Here is a 20790-nt window from a genome sequence, read left to right as displayed (position 1 = left end):
CCACCACCCCCACCACCCACCACCCCTACCACCGCCCACCACTACCATTGTATATTTTAAATATTTTAAATTATAAATAATTATGCTCATTTTCAGAAAATGAACCAAACACACCAAGACAGATTTCTAGAATGCAACCAAACACGGGAATGAAAAATGTTTTCTGAAAAATGACTCATTTTCCAGAAGTCATTTTTCTTCTTTCCAAAACACACCCTTATAGTTTTTCCACCCATGACAAAGTCAAGTGAAAAAAAAGGAGAATAGAAATGTCTTAATTATTTATTGTCTTATTTTCTAACCCATTAAGTACTTATAAACTTTGTAGACATCTCATTAAAGGTCGACTAGTAATAGTGACAGTACAGTGCCACTTATCTTCTTTCAAAAATTGAATCTAAATGATTATTTTTTTATATTATGACTTGAAGAAGATGATGGGAAAAATAAATGAAATTTTAACTGCAATCTAAATTTCTCTTAATTAAAGGAATTTAAGAAATATAATTTAGAAAATGTGAAAATAAAATGAAATTCTTTACATTCGATAGAGTCATTTTCATTTTTGGTCCTACTGTTATTGTGGCATTGTCAATTTTAGTCCACTTCATTAATTTTTGCCACGATGTGGCCAGTCTTATTTAGTCCTTGCCATTTTTAGTCCACCGTTAAAATTTTCGTCAAATGGCCATCCAAAACAAGGGTATCTTTGGTCTTTTCATATTTTGGTCATCTCCTTACCCTTTGCAGTGGTTTTCCTTACACATTTTCATCCAATGAAGAGGTCCAAAGAAAGCCATGTGAGCCCCATTACAAACCCATGGCTTTCGCCGGACCTCTTCATTGGATGAAAATGTATAAGGAAAACCACTACAAAGGGTAGAGGAGGTTATCAAAGCATGAAAAGACCAAAATACTATTGTTTTGGATGGTTATTTGACAAAAATTTTAACGGTGGATTAAAAGTGGCAATGATTAAATAAGACTGGCCGCAATGTGACAAAAATTAATGAAGTGGACTAAAATTGGTAATACCTCAATAACAGTAGGACCAAAAATGGAATTGATATATATATTCCTGAATTCATCATCCCACAACTATAACTAGATAGTGAGCGTGGCAATGTGAATAAGCTGACCCATTCTTAGACTGAGGCTCTATTCCTATAGGTACAATATCAACACCACACCATTAAAATTCACTTTTCCACACGGTTATAAATATTGACAATATTCTTTGAATATGCATATCCTTGTCGATCTAGTTGTTAAACAATATATACAATGCTTGTGATTTTCATTCATGGACAGGACATGTGAAAAAGAAAGAAGTAGAAATGTCCAAATATTTGTCTTCTCCATTATTGACCATTGACTTGTAATAAATTATCATTCTTTACATGAAGTTAAAAGAAATATAGAGTTAATTTCAATTTTAATTTGGAATTATGGTAAAAATTTCATACTTAGTTTAGACTCTAAAAATAACCAACATAACCGGGAAAGATGATTTAAATTGAGATATGGATGCAAATTACATAAATAAGAGGGTTCAAATTAAATCTAAATTCTAAGCTTGACTCTCTTTGAGAGAGCTGCCTATAGGATTTCCTGAATTAATATGTGATGTGGTTTTATTCATAATATATATATATATTTTTTTGTGTTTTGTCATATCAATTTATTTTACAAGTTAGAATTTTAGTTTAGCCATCATCCTTGTCTAAATGTCTAATTAAAACTTGAAAATTATAAAAATAATAGGGAGAGATTCAATATAGTCTATATTATATATTTAGAGTTTTATTCCCTTCCCGTGTTGTAAAAATCGACTTAGGCTGCCGTCTAGGTGCCACTAGACGTACTGTGTCATTTTTCCCTTTAGGCGCCCACATAGTCGGTCGGGTGCCTAGCCGGTCTGCTAGCGGACTGGTTCAAAATCATACATGCTTCATCGCCTCATTACTTTTGGTTCCAAATTAGAAATGTGATTATTCCAATTATTTTCTATCAAAAGTCTCCTAACAAATGGCAAATGATATTGACAGAATGACAGTGCCACTTGTATAAATATGCATGGGTAGATTATTGAAAAAAAAATCCAACAAAAAACTAAAAAATAAATAAAAACACAACATCCAAAAACAAGCTAAAAATTAGTGACAGTGATGTCAACTTCAATTCCCAAATGTTGTATTTTGTTATTCATTTCATAAAATAAATAGTGCCTAAATTCATTGGAGATGTCTTTGTCCTGCTACGTTATTGAATACCTACCTTACAAAAGTTACAAGTAATAAATAAATAAATAAAAAGAAGTAGAAAATGTCCAACTACTTTAGTTGATCTGTATATATATTTTGGCAAAAATTTGTGTGAGACCATCTCATGAATATTTGTCCGTGAGACGGGTCGGGTTAAGATGAAATATAATACTTATACTAACAAATGTAATACTAAATTATGAATAAAATATTTATTATTTATATGAAAAAATGTAATACTTATATTAACAAATTAAATGTAATAATAAATCAATAAAATGTTTATAATGTAATAATTTTGAGGAAAAAAGTTATAATTTTACATTTTTCATTAAAAGTATTACATTTGCCTTTATAAGTGCAATATTACTTATAAGAGAAAATATAATATTTTGATTAGAAAATAATACTTTTACATTAAGGGTCCGTTTGGAAAGCAGTAAAATGACTTCTGAAAAATATTTTCTGGAAAATGAGTCATTTTCCGGAAAATAGTTTCATTTCCAGTGTTTGGATGTATTCTGGAAAACTGTATTTGTGTGTTTGGTTTATTTTCTGGAAAATGGATAGAATTGTATAATTAAACATTGTAATTATTTTATTTAAAATATAAAAAATTATAATAATATTATTTATTAAAAATAGAATTAAAAACTCATTTTTTTTTAAATTAGAAAAAAAAAACGTAAAACAACATGTTTCCGTCGGTTTCCCACATCTTGGTCCATTTTCGGTCATGGGTTATATAGGATATGGGTTAGTTTTGGTCGATAACATACGGAATGGTCATTTTGACGATTCCGTAAGTCATTTTCCAGAAAAATGAACTGATTTTTCTTGGTCAACGGAAAACATATTCCGTTGACAGCATTTTCGGGGCGTTACCAAACACCAAAAATTCGGAAAACATTTTCCGGAAGTCATTTTACAGGTTACCAAACACACCCTAAAACATAAAAGTATTATATAAAAGTCTTCTTACGATATCGTATTAAAGAGATTGAGATTCAGGATAGTCTATATTTAATATTTCCTTTTTCTTTTTATTATTTTGTAGTTCAACTCAAGTTAATAGCGGTCTTCTTACGGTATTAAAGAAAAGTACATACATAGAGAAAGAGCTTAGATACAATGCTTTTGATTGTCATTCATGGATAGGAAATCTGAAAAAGAAAGAAATAGAAAGGTCCAAGTATTTATCTTTTAGATAATTGACTACTAACTTCGACTAAGGATGTGTTTGGTAATATGAAAAATGATTTCCGGAAATTATTTTTCAAACTTTTGGTATTTGGCAACATCCGAAAAATATGGTCAACAGAAAATGATTTCCGTTGACCATGGAAAATAACTCAATTTTTTCGGAAATTGACTTCGTGCGAAAGAGGGACAAGCCGTACCTCTCCAGTCCGGAAACCAGAGCAACGAGATTTTTTTTTTAATTTATAAATACTATTAGTTTATATATTTTTATATTTTAATATATATATATATATATATATATATATATATATATATATATATATATATATATATATATATTTCTATTCATTTTCCACTCATTTTCCGGAAAATGAACCCCACACACAAAGATAGTTTTCTAAAATGTAACCAAACAAAGAAAATGAAACTGTTTTTTGAAAAATAACTCATTTTCCAGAAATTATTTTACTGCGTTCCAAACAGAGTCTAAATTAGAGTCTTTTTTTTTTTTATATGAAATTTACCATAAGAAAAATTATAGAAGGAAAAGAAAGAGATATCGTTGTCCAGTACGTGGTTTTTCCATTCACGAATAACGACAATGTCCAATTAAGTACCGGAGTACTATTTTGTAGCTCATTAATTACTCAACTTTGCAGACTTGTACCTCGTCACTACTCCCACTGCCACTTGTATAAATACCCTTCTTTACTACATATATATTCACCTACACCACCCCACAACTTATTAAACAATCTGATAGATGATGGCCACTTCTCATCATATATTGCTCTCTTTTGTTTTTCATTTTCTTCTTCTCTTTTCACTGCTGCCCTTGGAGACTGCAACTTCAGAAACAACAGAGGGAAGAGCCCTTCTCAAATGGAAGAACACCCTTTTCAATACTGATGCTCTTCATTCTTGGTCCACTGCTAATCTTGACAACATTTGTTGGAATTGGACGGGTATCACTTGCAACAATGTTGGAGCTGTTTATAAGATAAAGCTGGACAATTTCAGTCTCTCAGGTACACTTAAAAGTCTTGACTTCATTTCATTTCCAAATCTCACCCGTTTTAGCCTCCATAATAACAGCTTTACTGGATCAGTTCCATATGCAATTGCTAACCTTTCCCAGCTTGTTTTCTTGGATCTCAGTTGGAACCATTTTGAAAATTTTATACCTGGAAGATTAACAAATCTCCGGTTCTTGAACCTTGGACTAAACCGTCTTAGTGGTACTATTCCCTCAGAAATAAGCCATCTTCAACGCCTTACTTCCCTCTCCTTATATGAAAATTCTTTGACTGGCCAAATTCCGGAAGCAATATTCTCCAATTTGACCAACCTTCAAACTTTTGATTGTGGATGGAATATGTTCCGTGGGGCATTTCCAACAAGTTTTCTCAAGCTATCGAAGCTTAAACAACTTGACATAAGTTACAACAGTTTCTATGGGTCAATTCCTCCTACAATTGGAAATCTAAGTTCACTAACCAACCTTGATCTGAGCTACAACATGTTGGAAGGAAATATTTCCGAATCACTATGCAATCTTCACTCCCTTAACACTCTTTATTTATCTTTCAATAAGTTTAGTGGTCTGTATCCTCAATGCCTTGGAAATATTACCTCACTAACACATCTTTCTCTAGATTCTAAGGTAATGCATGCGAATATTCCTAGAATACTATGCAATCTTCACTCCCTTGAAGGCCTTTCTTTAAATTACAATTATTTTGGTGATGTAATTCCACAATGCTTGGGGAATATAACATCATTAACACATCTTTCTCTTCTTTCCAACACCATGCAAGGAAATATTCCAAGAGCACTTTGCAATCTTCCTTCCCTTGAGGATCTATATTTGTCTTTCAATATTTTGGGAGGTCCTATTCCACAATGTCTAGGAAATATAACCTCACTAAAAGTTCTTTCACTCAGGTCTAACACTGGGCAAGGAAATATTCCAAGAGCACTTTGCAACCTTCCTTCCCTTGAGGATCTATATTTGTCTTTCAATATTTTGGGAGGTCCTATTCCGCAATGTCTAGGAAATATAACCTCACTAAAAGTTCTTTCACTCAGGTCTAACACTGGGCAAGGAAATATTCCAAGAGCACTTTGCAACCTTCTTTCCCTTGAGGATCTATATTTGTCTTTCAATATTTTGGGAGGTCCTATTCCGCAATGTCTAGGAAATATAACCTCACTAAAAGTTCTTTCACTCAGGTGTCTAGGAAATATAACCTCACTAAAAGTTCTTTCACTCAGGTCTAACACTGGGCAAACCTCACTAAAAGTTCTTTCACTCAGGTCTAACACTGGGCAAGGAAATATTCCAAGAGCACTTTGCAACCTTCTTTCCCTTGAGGATCTATATTTGTCTTTCAATATTTTGGGAGGTCCTATTCCGCAATGTCTAGGAAATATAACCTCACTAAAAGTTCTTTCACTCAGGTGTCTAGGAAATATAACCTCACTAAAAGTTCTTTCACTCAGGTCTAACACTGGGCAAACCTCACTAAAAGTTCTTTCACTCAGGTCTAACACTGGGCAAAGAAATATTCCAAAAGCACTTTGCAACCTTCCTTCCCTTGAGGATCTATATTTGTCTTTCAATATTTTGGGAGGTCCTATTCCACAATGTCTAGGAAATATAACCTCACTAGGAGGTCCTATTCCACAATGTCTAGGAAATATAACCTCACTAAAAGGTCCTATTCCACAATGTCTAGGAAATATAACCTCACTAAAAGGTCTTTCACTCTGGTCTAACACTGGGCAAGGAAATATTCCAAGAGCACTTTGCAACCTTCCTTCCCTTGAGGATCTATATTTGTCTTTCACTATTTTGGGAGGTCCTATTCCACAATGTCTAGGAAATATAACCTCACTAAAAGGTCTTTCACTCAGGTCTAACACTGGGCAAGGAAATATTCCAAGAGCACTTTGCAACCTTCCTTCCCTTGAGGATCTACATTTGTCTTTAAGCAGTTGGGGAGGTCTGATTCCAAAATGTTTGGGAAATATGACCTCACTGAGATCTCTTGATCTTTACTCCAACATGTTGAAAGGAAGTATTCCAAGATCACTGTGCAATCTTGGTTCCCTTGAGTCTATTGATTTATCAAACAATAGGTTGGAAGGTTTGATCCCATGGTGCTTTGGAAATATAACCTCACTGAGATCTCTTTATGTCTACTCCAACATGTTGAAAGGAAGTATTCCAAGATCACTGTGCAATCTTGGTTTCCTTGAGGATATGGATTTATCGAACAATAGGTTGGAAGGTTTTATCCCATGGTGCTTTGGAAATATATTTTCATTGACATCTCTTAACCTCTACTCCAACTTGTTGAAAGGAAGTATTCCAAGATCATTGTGCAATCTTGGTTCCCTTGAGGTTATGATTTTATCAAACAATAGGTTGGAAGGTTTGATCCCACTGTGCTTTGGAAATCAATCCTTAATAAGTTATATTGATCTTAGCACCAACAAGCTGAACGGAAGTATTCCAGGATCATTATGCAATCTTCAACTGTCTCTTGAAGTGCTCATTTTATCCAACAACAGTTTGGAAGGCCCAATTCCTCAATGCCTGGGAAAATTGAAAATTTTGACAACTTTAATTGTTTTTGAAAACAAACTTGGAGGCATGTTAGCTTCAACTGCAGTCCCATCAACTAGTAATGTCATAGATCAAACAACAAATTCTAGTTTGATTTATGGAACGGATACATGGTTGTGCAGTTTGAGTTCCTTACAATTTCTTGATCTATCAGACAACAATTTACATGGTCCACTGCCTCATTGTTTAGAGAACTTCAGCAAGGAACTTACTGTCATTAATTTAGCAAGAAATCATTTTCAGGGGTTTATTCCAGGAATTTGCAGAATCGGAAACATCTTGGAGTATTTCAATTTGAATGACAATCAATTGAGAGGCCCATTGCCTAGAGGTTTGAGAAACTGCAACAACCTTAAATTTCTAGATCTGGGAAACAACAGGTTTCGTGATTCATTCCCTCATTGGTTAGATACTCTTCTTGATTTGCGTGTTCTTGTCTTGAGATCTAATCATTTTTATGGTGAAATATGCACTTCTAACACTACACTTCCATTCCCAAAGTTGCATATATTTGATATCTCACACAATGAGTTCAATGGTCCTTTGCCAAGGTATTATATGGAAAACTTTGAAGCCATGCAAAGTTCAAATGAAAATGAAAGTTTAACATCGTATGAAGCTTCAATAAGCCTAGTGTGGAAAGGAGTGGAGCTTCAAGTGGTGAATTATAATATATGCACATCCCTTGATTTATCCAATAACTACTTCGACGGTGAGATTCCAAAATCTTTGGGCAAGTTAAGTTTCATTCGGTTTCTCAATCTCTCACACAACCAGCTCACTGGTTATATTCCACCTTCATTTGGAAATTTGAAGATTCTTGAGGCACTCGATCTATCAGCGAACAAACTAGTGGGCGCGATTCCAGTACAACTTTCAAGATCCTTGACGTTTCTTGCTGTATTGAATCTTTCTTATAATAACCTTTCTGGTCCTATACCTAATGGCCCACAGTTTGACACCTTTGACAACAATTCCTATATAGGAAACACAGGTTTGTGTGGATTTCCACTAACTTTGAAATGCCAAAACAGAGGTGAAGGAAAAGCACCAGATGTGGAGGATTCACACAATTTTGGGAGTGGATTTGGTTGGCGAAGTGTTGTTATTGGATACAGTTGTGGTATGCCATTTGGTATTTTGATAGGATATCTCATATTCAAGTATGGAAAACCACGGTGGCTTATAAAGTATATACTTGGGAATTGATAGTTGGAGTGCAAGAGTCAAGAGGATGGTGAGATGAAGCAATGCAGCAGTCTTAGTGTGTGGTTTGTTGTGGTTTTCTTTGTTTGTTTTTACAGTTTTTGTTGTCTTCATTTTCATGCCATAGGTGTGTGATTGTTGTAGTGTTTGGTTTGTAATTGTTCTCATTTTGTTTTGAATGAAATGCAATAAATTATTACTTTGTTGGGAGGGGGGAGGGGAGTGAATATATTTCTTTAGTAGAATAATTTTAAGTCTGGTAATAAAAGAAGAAAAAGATTTGTACTTTGTGTTCATAAAAGGATTGATTGGAGGCCTTATTACAAGAGGCTACATACCAGGCATGGCTTGGCTATATTATAATTCCAACAAGAATGTGGGCAGGGTTGTGCAGACTTGTAGAGCTCTCGCAAATGAGGTCAATCCTCTTTTGTGGCAATTTCACATTTAATCCTAAATTATCATTTTTACTTTCAGTCATTCTAAACTTTTAATTTTTGGGCACTTTTGATCCTTTCGGGATCTTTTCCAGCCAATGTCCATTTTAGGCAAGGGTTAAATTATCCAATCAGCTTATTTTCTTTTTGATAATTTTAGGAAATGGATTAGAGAGACATTCCGTTTAGTGTTTATGGATCTTGTCTTGATTTCATGTTTGCCCACATGACAAGATTCAATGTAGTATTCTTAAAGCTAGCTAAACCACATTTGCACTGCATTTCTTTTCACTTTTCCCCTATCTTTCAAATTTCAATAACAAGCTAAGCATCTACTTAGACAACCCCAACCGAGTTGGTCGAGCTGTTTGTTTGTTTGTTTGTTAATAATCACAAGATTTTATTTCAAGTTTGACTCCTAGTAAAAGTGATAGGAGAAGAGAAGATAGATCTAGTAAGGAGAGGAAGTGGTGGTGGTGGTATTGCGAGGAAAGGGGGAAGAAAGTTATTATTATTTTTTTTTTGTGAATTTGGAAGAGAGTTATTTTTATTTGTCTTGTAATTTTAATTGTTAAAACAATTTATTAGAATTATAGTTTAACCACTTCCTTGACTAATTAAAAATTGAAAATAATAAAAGTAGCAGGGAGAGATTCAATATTATTTATATTATATATTCATAAGTTTTGTTATCTTTCATAAAGTGATCAAGTATATTATTTAAGTTAAAAGTATATTAGTTTGGCAGTTTTAATTTCTTTTGATAAAAAAAAAAAATTATAGAAAGAAAGTGAAGAGATTATACATTGCCTGTATTGATCGGAGATGTCCATTGCATGTTAGTTTAGCAGTACAGCATTCTTTTGATAAAAAAAAATTATAAAAAAATTTATAGAAAGAAAATAGATGAATAACTTCCACAAATTAAACTTTTTGGTTTTCTTCTCCCAAAGGTTGGGCACAAGAAGCCCCCTTACTGTCACTGGTAAGGCTTAATCCCTGATCTCTTCTCCCGAATTTTACTCCTGTAACCAGTTGAGCTGCTCGTGTGAGCACTTTTTGATTTTCATACTCACGATCAAGTCAAGTGGGAAAACAACTTATTTTCTAACCCATTAAGTAACTATTAATTGTCTTATTTTCTAACCCATGCGTTGAATACTTATCAACTTTGTAACATCTCATCAAAGACTAGTAATAGTGGCAATGCCACTTATATAAATAGCCTACATTAAGCCATTCAAAAGTCTTCTAACAAATGGCTAATGATACTGACAGTGCCACTTGTATAAATGTGAATGGGTAGATTATTGACAAAATCCAACAAAACAAAATAAAAACACAACATCCAAATTAAAGAAAGAGACTAAGGTCCTGGTAAATTATCAGCCTATCAGCCAATTTTGACTTATTTGACCACTATTAGTTGTTTGGTTAATAAGCTTTTTGTAACTCCAAAATGCTAAAATTCAAAAAGCTACTCAAAGCAACTTTTTCAATTAGCTTTTTGAGAAAAGAAATTATATCAAACAGCTATCAGCTAACAGCTAATTTATCAAAAAAACTTTCTACAATCAGTTAATATTATCAACAAATCATACATTCTAACCCAAATAGCCAACCCAATTAGCCAACAACCATTTACCAAACAGGCCTAAATATTACCTAAATTCATTGGAGATGTCTTTGTCAAGTTATTGAGTGCCTTACAAGTGAAAAAGAAAGAAAAGAAAAGGTCTTGATTTGTCTATATGCTTTTTCTGTGATGAATTTATCACTTCTGTTGAATTTGTGATTTGTTAAGTTACAAGTCTTAATTTCTTTTTTAATTTCTTCTATAAATCCAAATTCTTTCATAATTATTATTTTTGGATTTTCCAACAAAACTGTACATTCCATCAATTTTCCGGATCGTATCTATTTACAACAATACTCATCTTTACTCCTACGTTTATCACAAGTAAAATATACTCATTTTGATTATATTAAAAATAATCAATTTTAACCTGTGCTAATTAACTTTTATATTTAAAAATTATATTAATTATTTACTATTTTAACTTTCACATTAAAAATCAATACTAAGAACTTGAAAATGATAAAATTTAGTCCTATATATATAGGACAATTCTACGGGGCCGAAGAGGCACGATTTCGGATACCAAACATAGAAAATGGTACTTTCAGGTTTCATTTTCCAATGCCTTCATTATTGTATTGGAAATAGCAATGAACTAGTGCATGGGGATTTACACAATTAATTTACTAAATTGTTCTCTCTTTTTTTTTTTTTTTTTTTTTTTTTTTAATTTACTAATTTACTAAATTGTTCTATGTATTGAAATTTGAATATCTTTACATAAGTTGCTTAAGGAGGAAATTAGTACTACTACTGAATTAATTTGGAGAGTGTTAATTTAATTCGTAAATACTAATTTCAACTCTTCTGATCTTTTGTCCTTTGAAGCTTCTTCTTGATTTTCAAGACGCACTACAAGAATGAAGACATTTAGTGACAAATCTTTTGTAACACTTTGTAATTTAGTCACAAATAATACAGTTTTTGTGATCAAAAAAATAATTCGACACTATTGTGTGGGATAATCGTGATAACTTTTTTTTCGTCACTGATAGTATGGTAATTGTGACAAGTAAGTATTTGTTACGAATAAGTTGTCACTATTACTAGAATAATAGTGTCATAACATATGTTGTCACTATTTGTTGTCACTAAATGTATGTGAATTTTGGCGGCATTATAATTATGGCGAGAACAAATACAGTTGTGACAAAATATAATGTTGACACAAATTTTAATGCTTTTTGTGACAAATAGCTGTTGGTCACTCCTGTTTATAATATTTGTGACAACTTATTTTGTCAATGAAAATACAATTGGTTAGTACCATTATAAATGAGAAACAATTCTGAGAAAAAAATACTATTATCACTAATATTGTCATTTTCTGTGACGAAATTGTTACAAATATTTGTGACGCTCTATAATTTTGTAACAAAAATTACTAAAGTGTGACAATAATTGTGTTGGTTTCAAGTTTTGTCACTAATTTATGATAATTGTGACGAGTAATTAGTTGTTAGTTTGTTACTAAGAATGTCATTCTTAGGGATTGTTTTTTCTTTTATCAATATGGTGTCTTCATTTGCTAAATTTGATTCAAAATTAATCAAATGAATCGGATGACTGCCCTAACGACAATAGCCAATTATTTGTACATTAAGAGTCATCCATTGTAGTACAATTTTTACAATATGGTTGTATCAAATATATAATATAAAATAAATTATATATAATAAAAATTTGGTTATGAACCAATAATCGAATTAGTTAAAGTATGATTTAGTTTGGTTGATAAAATAAGAATTTCTCAAAATACAAATTCAATTAGTTTGATTTAAAATTAATCAAATTAATTGAAATATTACTCCTAACCACATTAGCCTATTATTTGTATATTAAGAGTCATTCTCTTAGTACAATTTTTGTATAAGATGGTTGTTTCAAATATATAATATAAAAATATTATACATAATAAAATATTGATTAATTCGACCAATTAATTGAAACAATCAAAGTATTAATTTAGTTGATAATGTAACAATTTCTTTGATATGGTAATTCAATTTTAAATTGATCAAATTATTAAACAAGTTTAGTCTTTTTGTTATTTATGTACATTACTAAAAAATTAATTATTTAAAATATTACCTATAGTCAAATATTTCTTATTATAGTTAATAATTATAATAATAATTAAAAGAAGAAGAAGAGTGACGTGGGATCAAGGTGATCCCACATCGAAAAGCAATTAAGAAGGGGGCGTTGAGCTCCCTCATTAAGGGAGCTCAACGCCCCCTTATACTGGCAAGATAATATATAGAAGCCTCAGGCTTCATAATGAAGCCTAAGGCTTCTTTGGAAACAATGATTTTTAAAAAAATTAATATTTAAAAATTAAATTATTAATTAATGTTTTTGGGTATTTGTTCAAAACATTAAGGAGTGCTAAATATAATATTTGTTACTATATTTGTTGTCACAATAAAGTAATTATTTGTAATTATTTTTTAGATCACTAATAATTCTTTTTGCGGCAAAAATAATTCTCACAAATAAGTACAACTATTGTGACGAAAATGTTGTCACAATAAAATAATTAATTGTAACGATTTTAGTTGTCATTAAATCAATTTTTTGTAATAACATATTTGGTCACAAAATGTACATTTATTGTGACCACTATTGTTATCATTCATATACTACTTTAAGTGCCCGTAAACATTGTCACAAAAGTTTGAGTAATTGCATGTGACAACTTTCTAAAAGTCGTCACTGTTACAAACTTACAATAGTGACGGAGGATATAGTGACGACAGGTGACGACTTCAAAATTTGGTCACTGATTTCAATAGTGACCAAAATCGATAGTTTTGGCGACAACTTTTATTGTCACTAAATGTGAAATTTCTTGTAGTGACGCAACCATTCGGGTTACTGTTCTGGTTGATTTAACTATCCGAAATGTAACGATTCGGATTAATTATTCGGACTATTCAAAACAAAGATACAAATCCAAAGTCTAGAAAACAAAATAAGTTGGAGACTAAAATTCCTAGTATTTTGGTATCACCAAAATCTCAATACAAATGTTCGTAACACATACACACACATATATGCCCTGTTGAATTATACAATTTTTTCTTTCATTATTTATGAATTATAGAGCTCTATAAAATAAATATATATTTTGTACTTAATCTAAGATGTTTTTCATAATTTGTTATTTTAAATACTTTGTATTAATCTTTTAATAAAGGTTATTAGTTTAACTAATTATCTATCTTAAACATCATTTCTTATTTTAATTACAAATATCTATGTTAATAACTATTCATATCAAATAATCAACATAATTATTAAATTATAAAATTTTATATATGAATCAATAAAGCTCATATCTCATTTTTATATATGAAATTTAATAACATTACTAGTTTTTAATAGCATTACAAAAGTTGAATATTTTAAATTTGTTACTTTGTGCATTGCACAGGTATCATACTAGTATGATAAATATCATATTGCCTAGCTTTAAAAAAAAAAATCATATTGCCCACGTTCATTAATGTATTCATTGGTGATGTTCATGTGCATATCCAATGGGTACGGTGAATAATTTCTACAAAGGTTAAGGTTTATATTCACGTGTCACGACCAAGTAAATTGAACAGAAATGTCAATGTAATAATCTTCTTATTTTCAAACTCATTAATATAACTACTCCGATCCATCCACTCTGAAGACTTTTCAGTGATGACAACTGATATAAATAGGATAGGATACATTATACATACACACAATCCCCATCAAAACAACACCCTAAGAACATCAGAAAATATATATAGATGGCCACTTCTCAAATATTGCTCTCTTTTGTTTTTCATTTTCTTCTTCTCTTTTCGCAATCTTTCGAGGCAACATCAGAAAGAACAGAGGGAAGAGCACTTGTCGGGTGGAAGAACACCTTATCCAATATTGATGTTGTCCATTCATGGTCCATTGCTAATCTTGACAACATTTGTTGGAATTGGAGTGGCATTAGTTGCAACAATGACGGAGATGTTTATACGATAAAGCTCGATAATTTCAGTCTCTCAGGTACACTTGAAAGCCTCGATTTTATTTTATTTCCAAACCTCAACCATTTTAGTCTCTATAATAACAGTTTCTATGGACCGCTCCCTTATGCAATTGCTAACCTCTCCCAGCTAGTTTTCTTGGACCTCAGGTTGAACCATTTTGTAAATTTTATACCTCCAGAGATTGGAAGATTAAGAAATCTTCAGTTCATCAATCTTGGATTTAACAATCTTAATGGTACTATTCCCTCCCAAATAGCCCACCTTCAACACCTTACTTCCCTTTCCTTATATTTCAATTCTTTCACTGGTGAAATTCCAGATTCACTTTTCTCTAATATGAGCAAGCTTCAAACTTTTGATTGTAGGGGAAATCTATTCCATAGCCCAATTCCAACAAGTTTAATCAAGCTATCAAAGCTTAAAAAACTTGACCTCCGTGCAAACAATTTCTTTGGCTTAATACCTCCTGCAATTGGAAACCTAAGCTCACTAACCAATCTTCTTCTAAGCTCCAACAGCTTACAAGGAAATATTCCCGAAACACTATGCAATCTTCACTCTCTTAGCACTCTTTATTTGTTTAACAATAATTTGAGTGGTTCAATTCCTCAATGCTTGGGAAATATAACTTCATTAAGACATCTTTCTCTCAATTCCAATGAGATGCATGGGAATTTATATAGAACACTATGCAATTTTCACTCCCTTGAAACCCTTTATATATATAACAGTTGTTTGGGTGATCTAGTTTCACATTGCTTGGGGAATCTAACCTCATTAAGACATCTTTCTCTCCATTCCAATACAGTGCAAGGAACTATTCCCGAAACACTTTGCAATCTTCACTCCCTTGAAACTCTATATTTGTCTTTCAATAGTTTAACACATCCATTTCCACAGTGTTTAGGGAATATAACCTCATTAAGATATCTTTCTCTCAGTTCTGACATTGTGCAAGGAAATATTCTAGTATCATTTTGCAATCTTCACTCCCTTGAGAATTTACTTTTGTCCTTCAATAATTTGGGTGGGTCGATTCCACAATGCCTAGGAAATATTACCTCACTTAGATCTCTTACTTTAGGTTACAATGCGCTGCAAGGAAAAATTCCCGAAACACTATGCACTCTTCATTCCCTTGATGTTCTTGATTTATATCTCAATAGTTTGGAAGGTCCAATTCCACAATGCTTGGGAAATATAACCACACTAAGGTATCTTTCTCTTAGCTCCAACATGCTCCAAAGAAGTATTCCCGATGCTCTATGCAATCTTCATTCCCTTGAAGTTCTCGATTTAACAAACAACAGCTTGGATGGTTCAATTCCACAATGCTTGGGAAAATTGACAAGTTTGGAAGCTTTACTTATTTCTAAAAACCAGCTTGGTGGCACATTACTTCCAACTCCAACACTTAGAAATGACAGAAATCAAATAGTAAGTTCTAGTTTGATTTATGGGATAGATACAGGGTTGTGTAATTTGAGTTCCCTGCAGTTTCTTGATCTGTCAGACAATAATCTAAAAGGGCAACTACCTCTGTGTTTAGAGAGCTTCAGTAGGGAACTTAAGGTTCTAAATTTAGCCAGAAATCAATTTGAGGGAACTATTCCAATAGTATGCAACACAAAGGGAAACAACCTGGAGTATTTGAATTTAAACGGCAATCAATTGGAAGGGCCATTGCCCAGAGGTTTGACAAATTGCAGCAATCTTAAGCTTCTAGATCTTGGAAACAACAAGTTACACGATTCATTCCCTCATTGGTTGGATACTCTTCCTAATTTGCGTGTTCTTGTGCTAAGATCTAATCAATTTTATGGTGAAGTATGTGTTTCTTCTAACACCACACTTCCATTTCCAAAGCTGCATATATTTGATATCTCACACAATGAGTTCAGTGGTCCTTTGCCAAGATATTATATGGAGAACTTTGAAGCCATGAAGCATGCAAATGATGATGAAACTTTGTCATCTTATGAAGCTTCAATAAGCCTAGTGTGGAAAAGAGTGGAGCTTCAAGTGGTGCATTATGATATCTGGATTGCCCTTGATTTATCCAATAACTACTTCCATAGTGAGATTCCCAAATCTTTAGGAATGCTACACGTCATCCAGTTGCTCAATCTATCCCACAACCAACTCATTGGCTATATTCCATCATCTCTAGAAAACCTATCCCTTCTCGAATCACTTGATTTGTCATCAAACAAACTAGTGGGTGAGATTCCAAGACAACTTCCAAGATCATTGACATTTCTAGCCGTACTGAATGTTTCCTCTAATAATCTTTTTGGACCTATACCCCGTGGCTTGCAGTTTGACACATTTAGCAATGACTCCTATTTGGAAAACAAAGCTCTTTGTGGATTACCACTAATGCTACAATGCCAAGACAAGGGTGAAGGGGAAACAGCGGATGTGGAGGATTCAGAAGATTTTTGGATTGGATTTGGTTGGCAAAGTGTTGTTGTGGGCTATTGTTGTGGCGTGCCTTTTGGTATTGCTGTTGGATATCTCATGTTTAAGTATGGAAAACCTCGATGGCTCATAAGGTTAGTACTTGGGGAAGTTCATCAATCTTGAAGCATTGTAGTTTCTCGATCTTATTATATAGTTGTGGTTTTTTTTACCTTAGGTTTCTATTGTTGTCTTTGTTGTGGTATTGTTGTGTGATTGTAGTGTTTGGCTTGAAATGGAACAAATTAAATCAGTACTCTGTAAGGGAAGATGCATTGGAAATTAAATCATACTATCCTCTGTAATGTCTTTATTATTTTCGTTATTGTTATTTATGAAATTTGGATTTTTTTTTTCTTATCATGATGGAATTTGATGGTTTGTAATTTAATGGAAATCAGTGGTTTGTAAGTTGGTTTGAAAAGAGATCACGAGTTTATGAATAGAGTTGAGGAGGGCAGTGAAGAGACACATTCACAGGTCCAACAGGTTGCCCCTTTAGACAAACACTTTTCACTTCTTTATTCCATGCTGAGAGATCATATAGCAGACGATGTGAATTATAAGGTTCTTGTCTTTTGCACAACCGCAATGGTGACTAGACTCGTTGCAGGACTTCTTGGTGAGCTTAACTTGAATGTTCCGGAGATCCATTCTCAAAAACCACAAAGTTACAGAACCAGAAGAGTTTCAGATGAATTTCGTAAATCAAAAGGCCAGGTCTTATTCTTATCCCAATGTTACCTTGTTAGAGCATCCTTATCAATGGAAATTTTTCACGGTTATTAATGAGTTTTTTGTAAGTGTGATTACGAAAAAGAAAGTGAGAGGAAATAAAATAAAAAATAAAATAAAATTGATTTTAAAAAAATAATAATAAAAAAAGAGGTGTCAGGCGTGCGCATGACGACTACACGCGCCCGCTGGGCGCCTGTGCGCCATACACGCACAGCACAGCTTCTTCCTTGATTTTTGCATAAAATGTTACTGTTCTAATATCTTGCATTTACAGAAGCATCTCTCCACTCTCTCTCCTACCCTCTCTCTCTAAGGCAATGTACTGTTTCAAATTAAAATCCACCCATTCTTCACGGGTGGCCATGCTATTATACAGATTGGCCTGCCATCTGATAGACAGCAATATATAATACACACTGCAGAATTGAATACTTGGGTTTTGCAATTTTTGGATGTTTCTACTGAAATTAGCACGTACAATATTTTATTTTCAAATTTCAATTATGACAAAATAATTAGGCTCGGTGTTAGTGTTTTCTTCAATTCTACATTTTTTCCATTCTCTAATATAAAATAAGAGTTAGGGTGCATTTGTAAATCTGAAAAATGATTTCTAGAAATCATTTTTAGAATTTTTAGTGTTTGGCTACACAAAGAAATGAAAATCAACGAAAAATAGAGCTATGGTCAATGAAAAATAGAGGGAATTTTTTGGAAAATGACTTCCCATTTTTATTTGGGGAAGTTATTTTCCGTTAGCAGTAGTGGATGCGTGGAGCAACCAATCACCCTCCACCACCACCCACCACCATCATTGTATATTTTAAATATCTAAAATTTAAAATAATTATGCTCATTTTCCAAAAAAATGAACCAAACACACCAAAGACAATTTTCCAGAATGCACCCTAACATTGAAAAGGAAAATACTTTCTGGAAAATGACTCGTTTTCCAGAAAACACTTTCTGGAAGTCATTTTCCTACTTTTCAAGCGGACCCTTAATTATATTTTTGGTCTCAGATTTATAGGTGATAGTCCATTTTCAAGCGGACCCTTAAGTTGTTGTTGTTATTTTATAACAAATAATATGTTCATTTTTTTTTAAAATGAACTAAACAGGTAGAAAGAAATGCAATTTATTAACTTTTAACCAAACAGAAAATAGAGTTTTCTGACTTTCAATCAAATACCAAAAAATTAAAATATTTTTTTTGAAAAATGAATCACTTTTTTGAAATTTATTTTTCGAAAAATATTTTCTAACTTTCCAAACGGACTCTTAATCTCTCAATTGTGATCACGGTATAAATTTAATCCTTTAATTATTTGTAATATAAATTTAGGGTATAGGTTTTTTTTTTTTTTGAAATACGGGTATAGGTTATTAATGAAGCTAAGTGAGATGGTGGGGTGAGTCTCTAGGTTTTGTTATCTTAGCGGTTAAAATTGTCAGTTCAAAGTCCAAGTATGCACAGAATGCAGTGCGTGAGTAATGGAGTTGTTAGCAATTTATGTAAAAGCAAGCAATTCAACGATATGATTTAATTAATTTACAAGTTTGAATAATTCCAGTTTGATATGTACTTGTCTAGTTGATGAACATCTTGTACAATGCTTATGGATGGCTAGCTTTTGTTCGTGGCCAAGACAAGTGAAAAAGAAATAACTAGAAAACAGGTATTCTTGTCAAGAACTTGTGGTCTAGTGGCACCCGTTTGCACTCTCATATGGAAGGAGGTGTATTCTTGTGGTGGATAATTGACGACTGAGTCACAGGCTTTGACTACACGGCAAATTTTCATGTGGTTTTATGATTTATTGAGCTACTCACCCCCAAAAAAAAAAATTTCTCAATTATTTTTTCCTGACATGACATTATTTGATTGATTATTTTATATATTTTAATTGAAATTTAGTGGAACAGCCAAGTCATAGCACCTAATAATTATAAGACATGTCATGGATGGAATTTAAGATGTGAAAAATTAGGAGGGGTAAGAAGAATTTTCTATTTTTATGCCATATATTGCGGATTTTTTTTCTTTTTCATGATTGGAACAATTTTTACGTTGGGTCCCTAACTATTACTCCGTATTATTTTTTATTTGGTTTCACGACTTTCAAAATCTTGTCACGTTTGGTCCTCTGACTTGTATATAATGGGAACCACAATAATACATGCAATGAAACAAGTATAGATAAACAGATTATACAATATATATATTTACATAATGATATGAGAACCACAACATTACATACAAGGATACTAGTATAAATGAACAGATTATACAATAGATATATTTACATAACGATATTGAAGTTATACTAATTAATCAGTATACCATCATTGATTTTTTTAAACTGTAATCATTATGAGTACAAATACAAATCATTATTTAGTTAGGAATCTATACAAAATTGTATTATAGAATCCTATTAAGACTTCAATATTCTAATTTTAAGTTAGGAATTTATACAGAATTGTATTATAGAATATTGCCAATTTGTTTGAAAACTGCAATAAAGAAACAAATTGCCTAAAGAATTTAATGTTAAACTTCCGTTATATTTAACGGAAAGAATTTGGTAAATTATAAATGATTAGGATATATTAGGAATTTAATTGGAGGTTGCACAATAAGAAGAACACAAAGTACAATATGTTATAGTAGACTATTACACCGACATTTTTTTAATTCTAGTTAGGGGTCTAACATTATTGGCTCTTATTATAAGTGTAGATATTATTGAACATGAGGGTATAATAGTTATAAGTGACTTATCGTGGAGGACAATGTTTTCATTTTCTATTATATTTTTCAATTAAAAAATTGGTCACTGATAACTGTACTGAAAATTAGATTGGATGACCAAATGAAGCAATATTTAAAAAATCGTGAGATTAAATGTAAAAATATTCAATAATTGTGAGTTCAAAAGTGAAAGAAAAACTCCACTCATTCAAACCTTCAAACAAGTTAGACAGTCCTTTTTCTTACTGCTAACCCATTAAGCACTCAACTTTAATTTGGATTGTTTCCATTTCTGAAATTGACATCTTATCAAATTCTTTCCACAACCTAAAATTGGATTCTAATTGGAATTTGAACTTGAAAATGAATTGTTGTAAATGGGTGCATGTATCTAGGCCACTAGAGCCAAGAAGATCAGAGGTCAGAAAGATT

General features: G+C 32.2%; 2 protein-coding genes across 2 annotated transcripts; both read left to right on the top strand.

Annotated features, from left to right (window-relative positions):
• Nucleotides 1–4233: 4233 nt before the first annotated feature.
• On the top strand, nt 4234–8476 carry LOC116005924 (receptor-like protein 52). Its single transcript, XM_031246156.1, has 4 exons — nt 4234–5699; nt 5784–5927; nt 5970–6100; nt 6185–8476. Exons 1-4 carry the CDS (start codon nt 4234–4236, stop codon nt 8305–8307), a joined length of 3864 nt encoding a protein of 1287 aa, XP_031102016.1. The 3' UTR covers nt 8308–8476.
• Nucleotides 8477–14168: 5692 nt separating this feature from the next.
• LOC116005922 (receptor-like protein 52) lies at nt 14169–17916 on the top strand. Its single transcript, XM_031246155.1, has 3 exons — nt 14169–16960; nt 17291–17585; nt 17878–17916. The coding sequence occupies exons 1-3, from the start codon at nt 14169–14171 to the stop codon at nt 17914–17916; spliced, it is 3126 nt and encodes a 1041-aa protein (XP_031102015.1).
• The last annotated feature ends 2874 nt before the right edge of the window (nt 17917–20790 follow it).

The sequence above is a fragment of the Ipomoea triloba genome, chromosome 15, assembly GCF_003576645.1.
Source record: "Ipomoea triloba cultivar NCNSP0323 chromosome 15, ASM357664v1".
NCBI classification, from domain to species: domain Eukaryota; kingdom Viridiplantae; phylum Streptophyta; class Magnoliopsida; order Solanales; family Convolvulaceae; genus Ipomoea; species Ipomoea triloba.
This window is presented reverse-complemented; position numbering and strand designations above follow the sequence as displayed.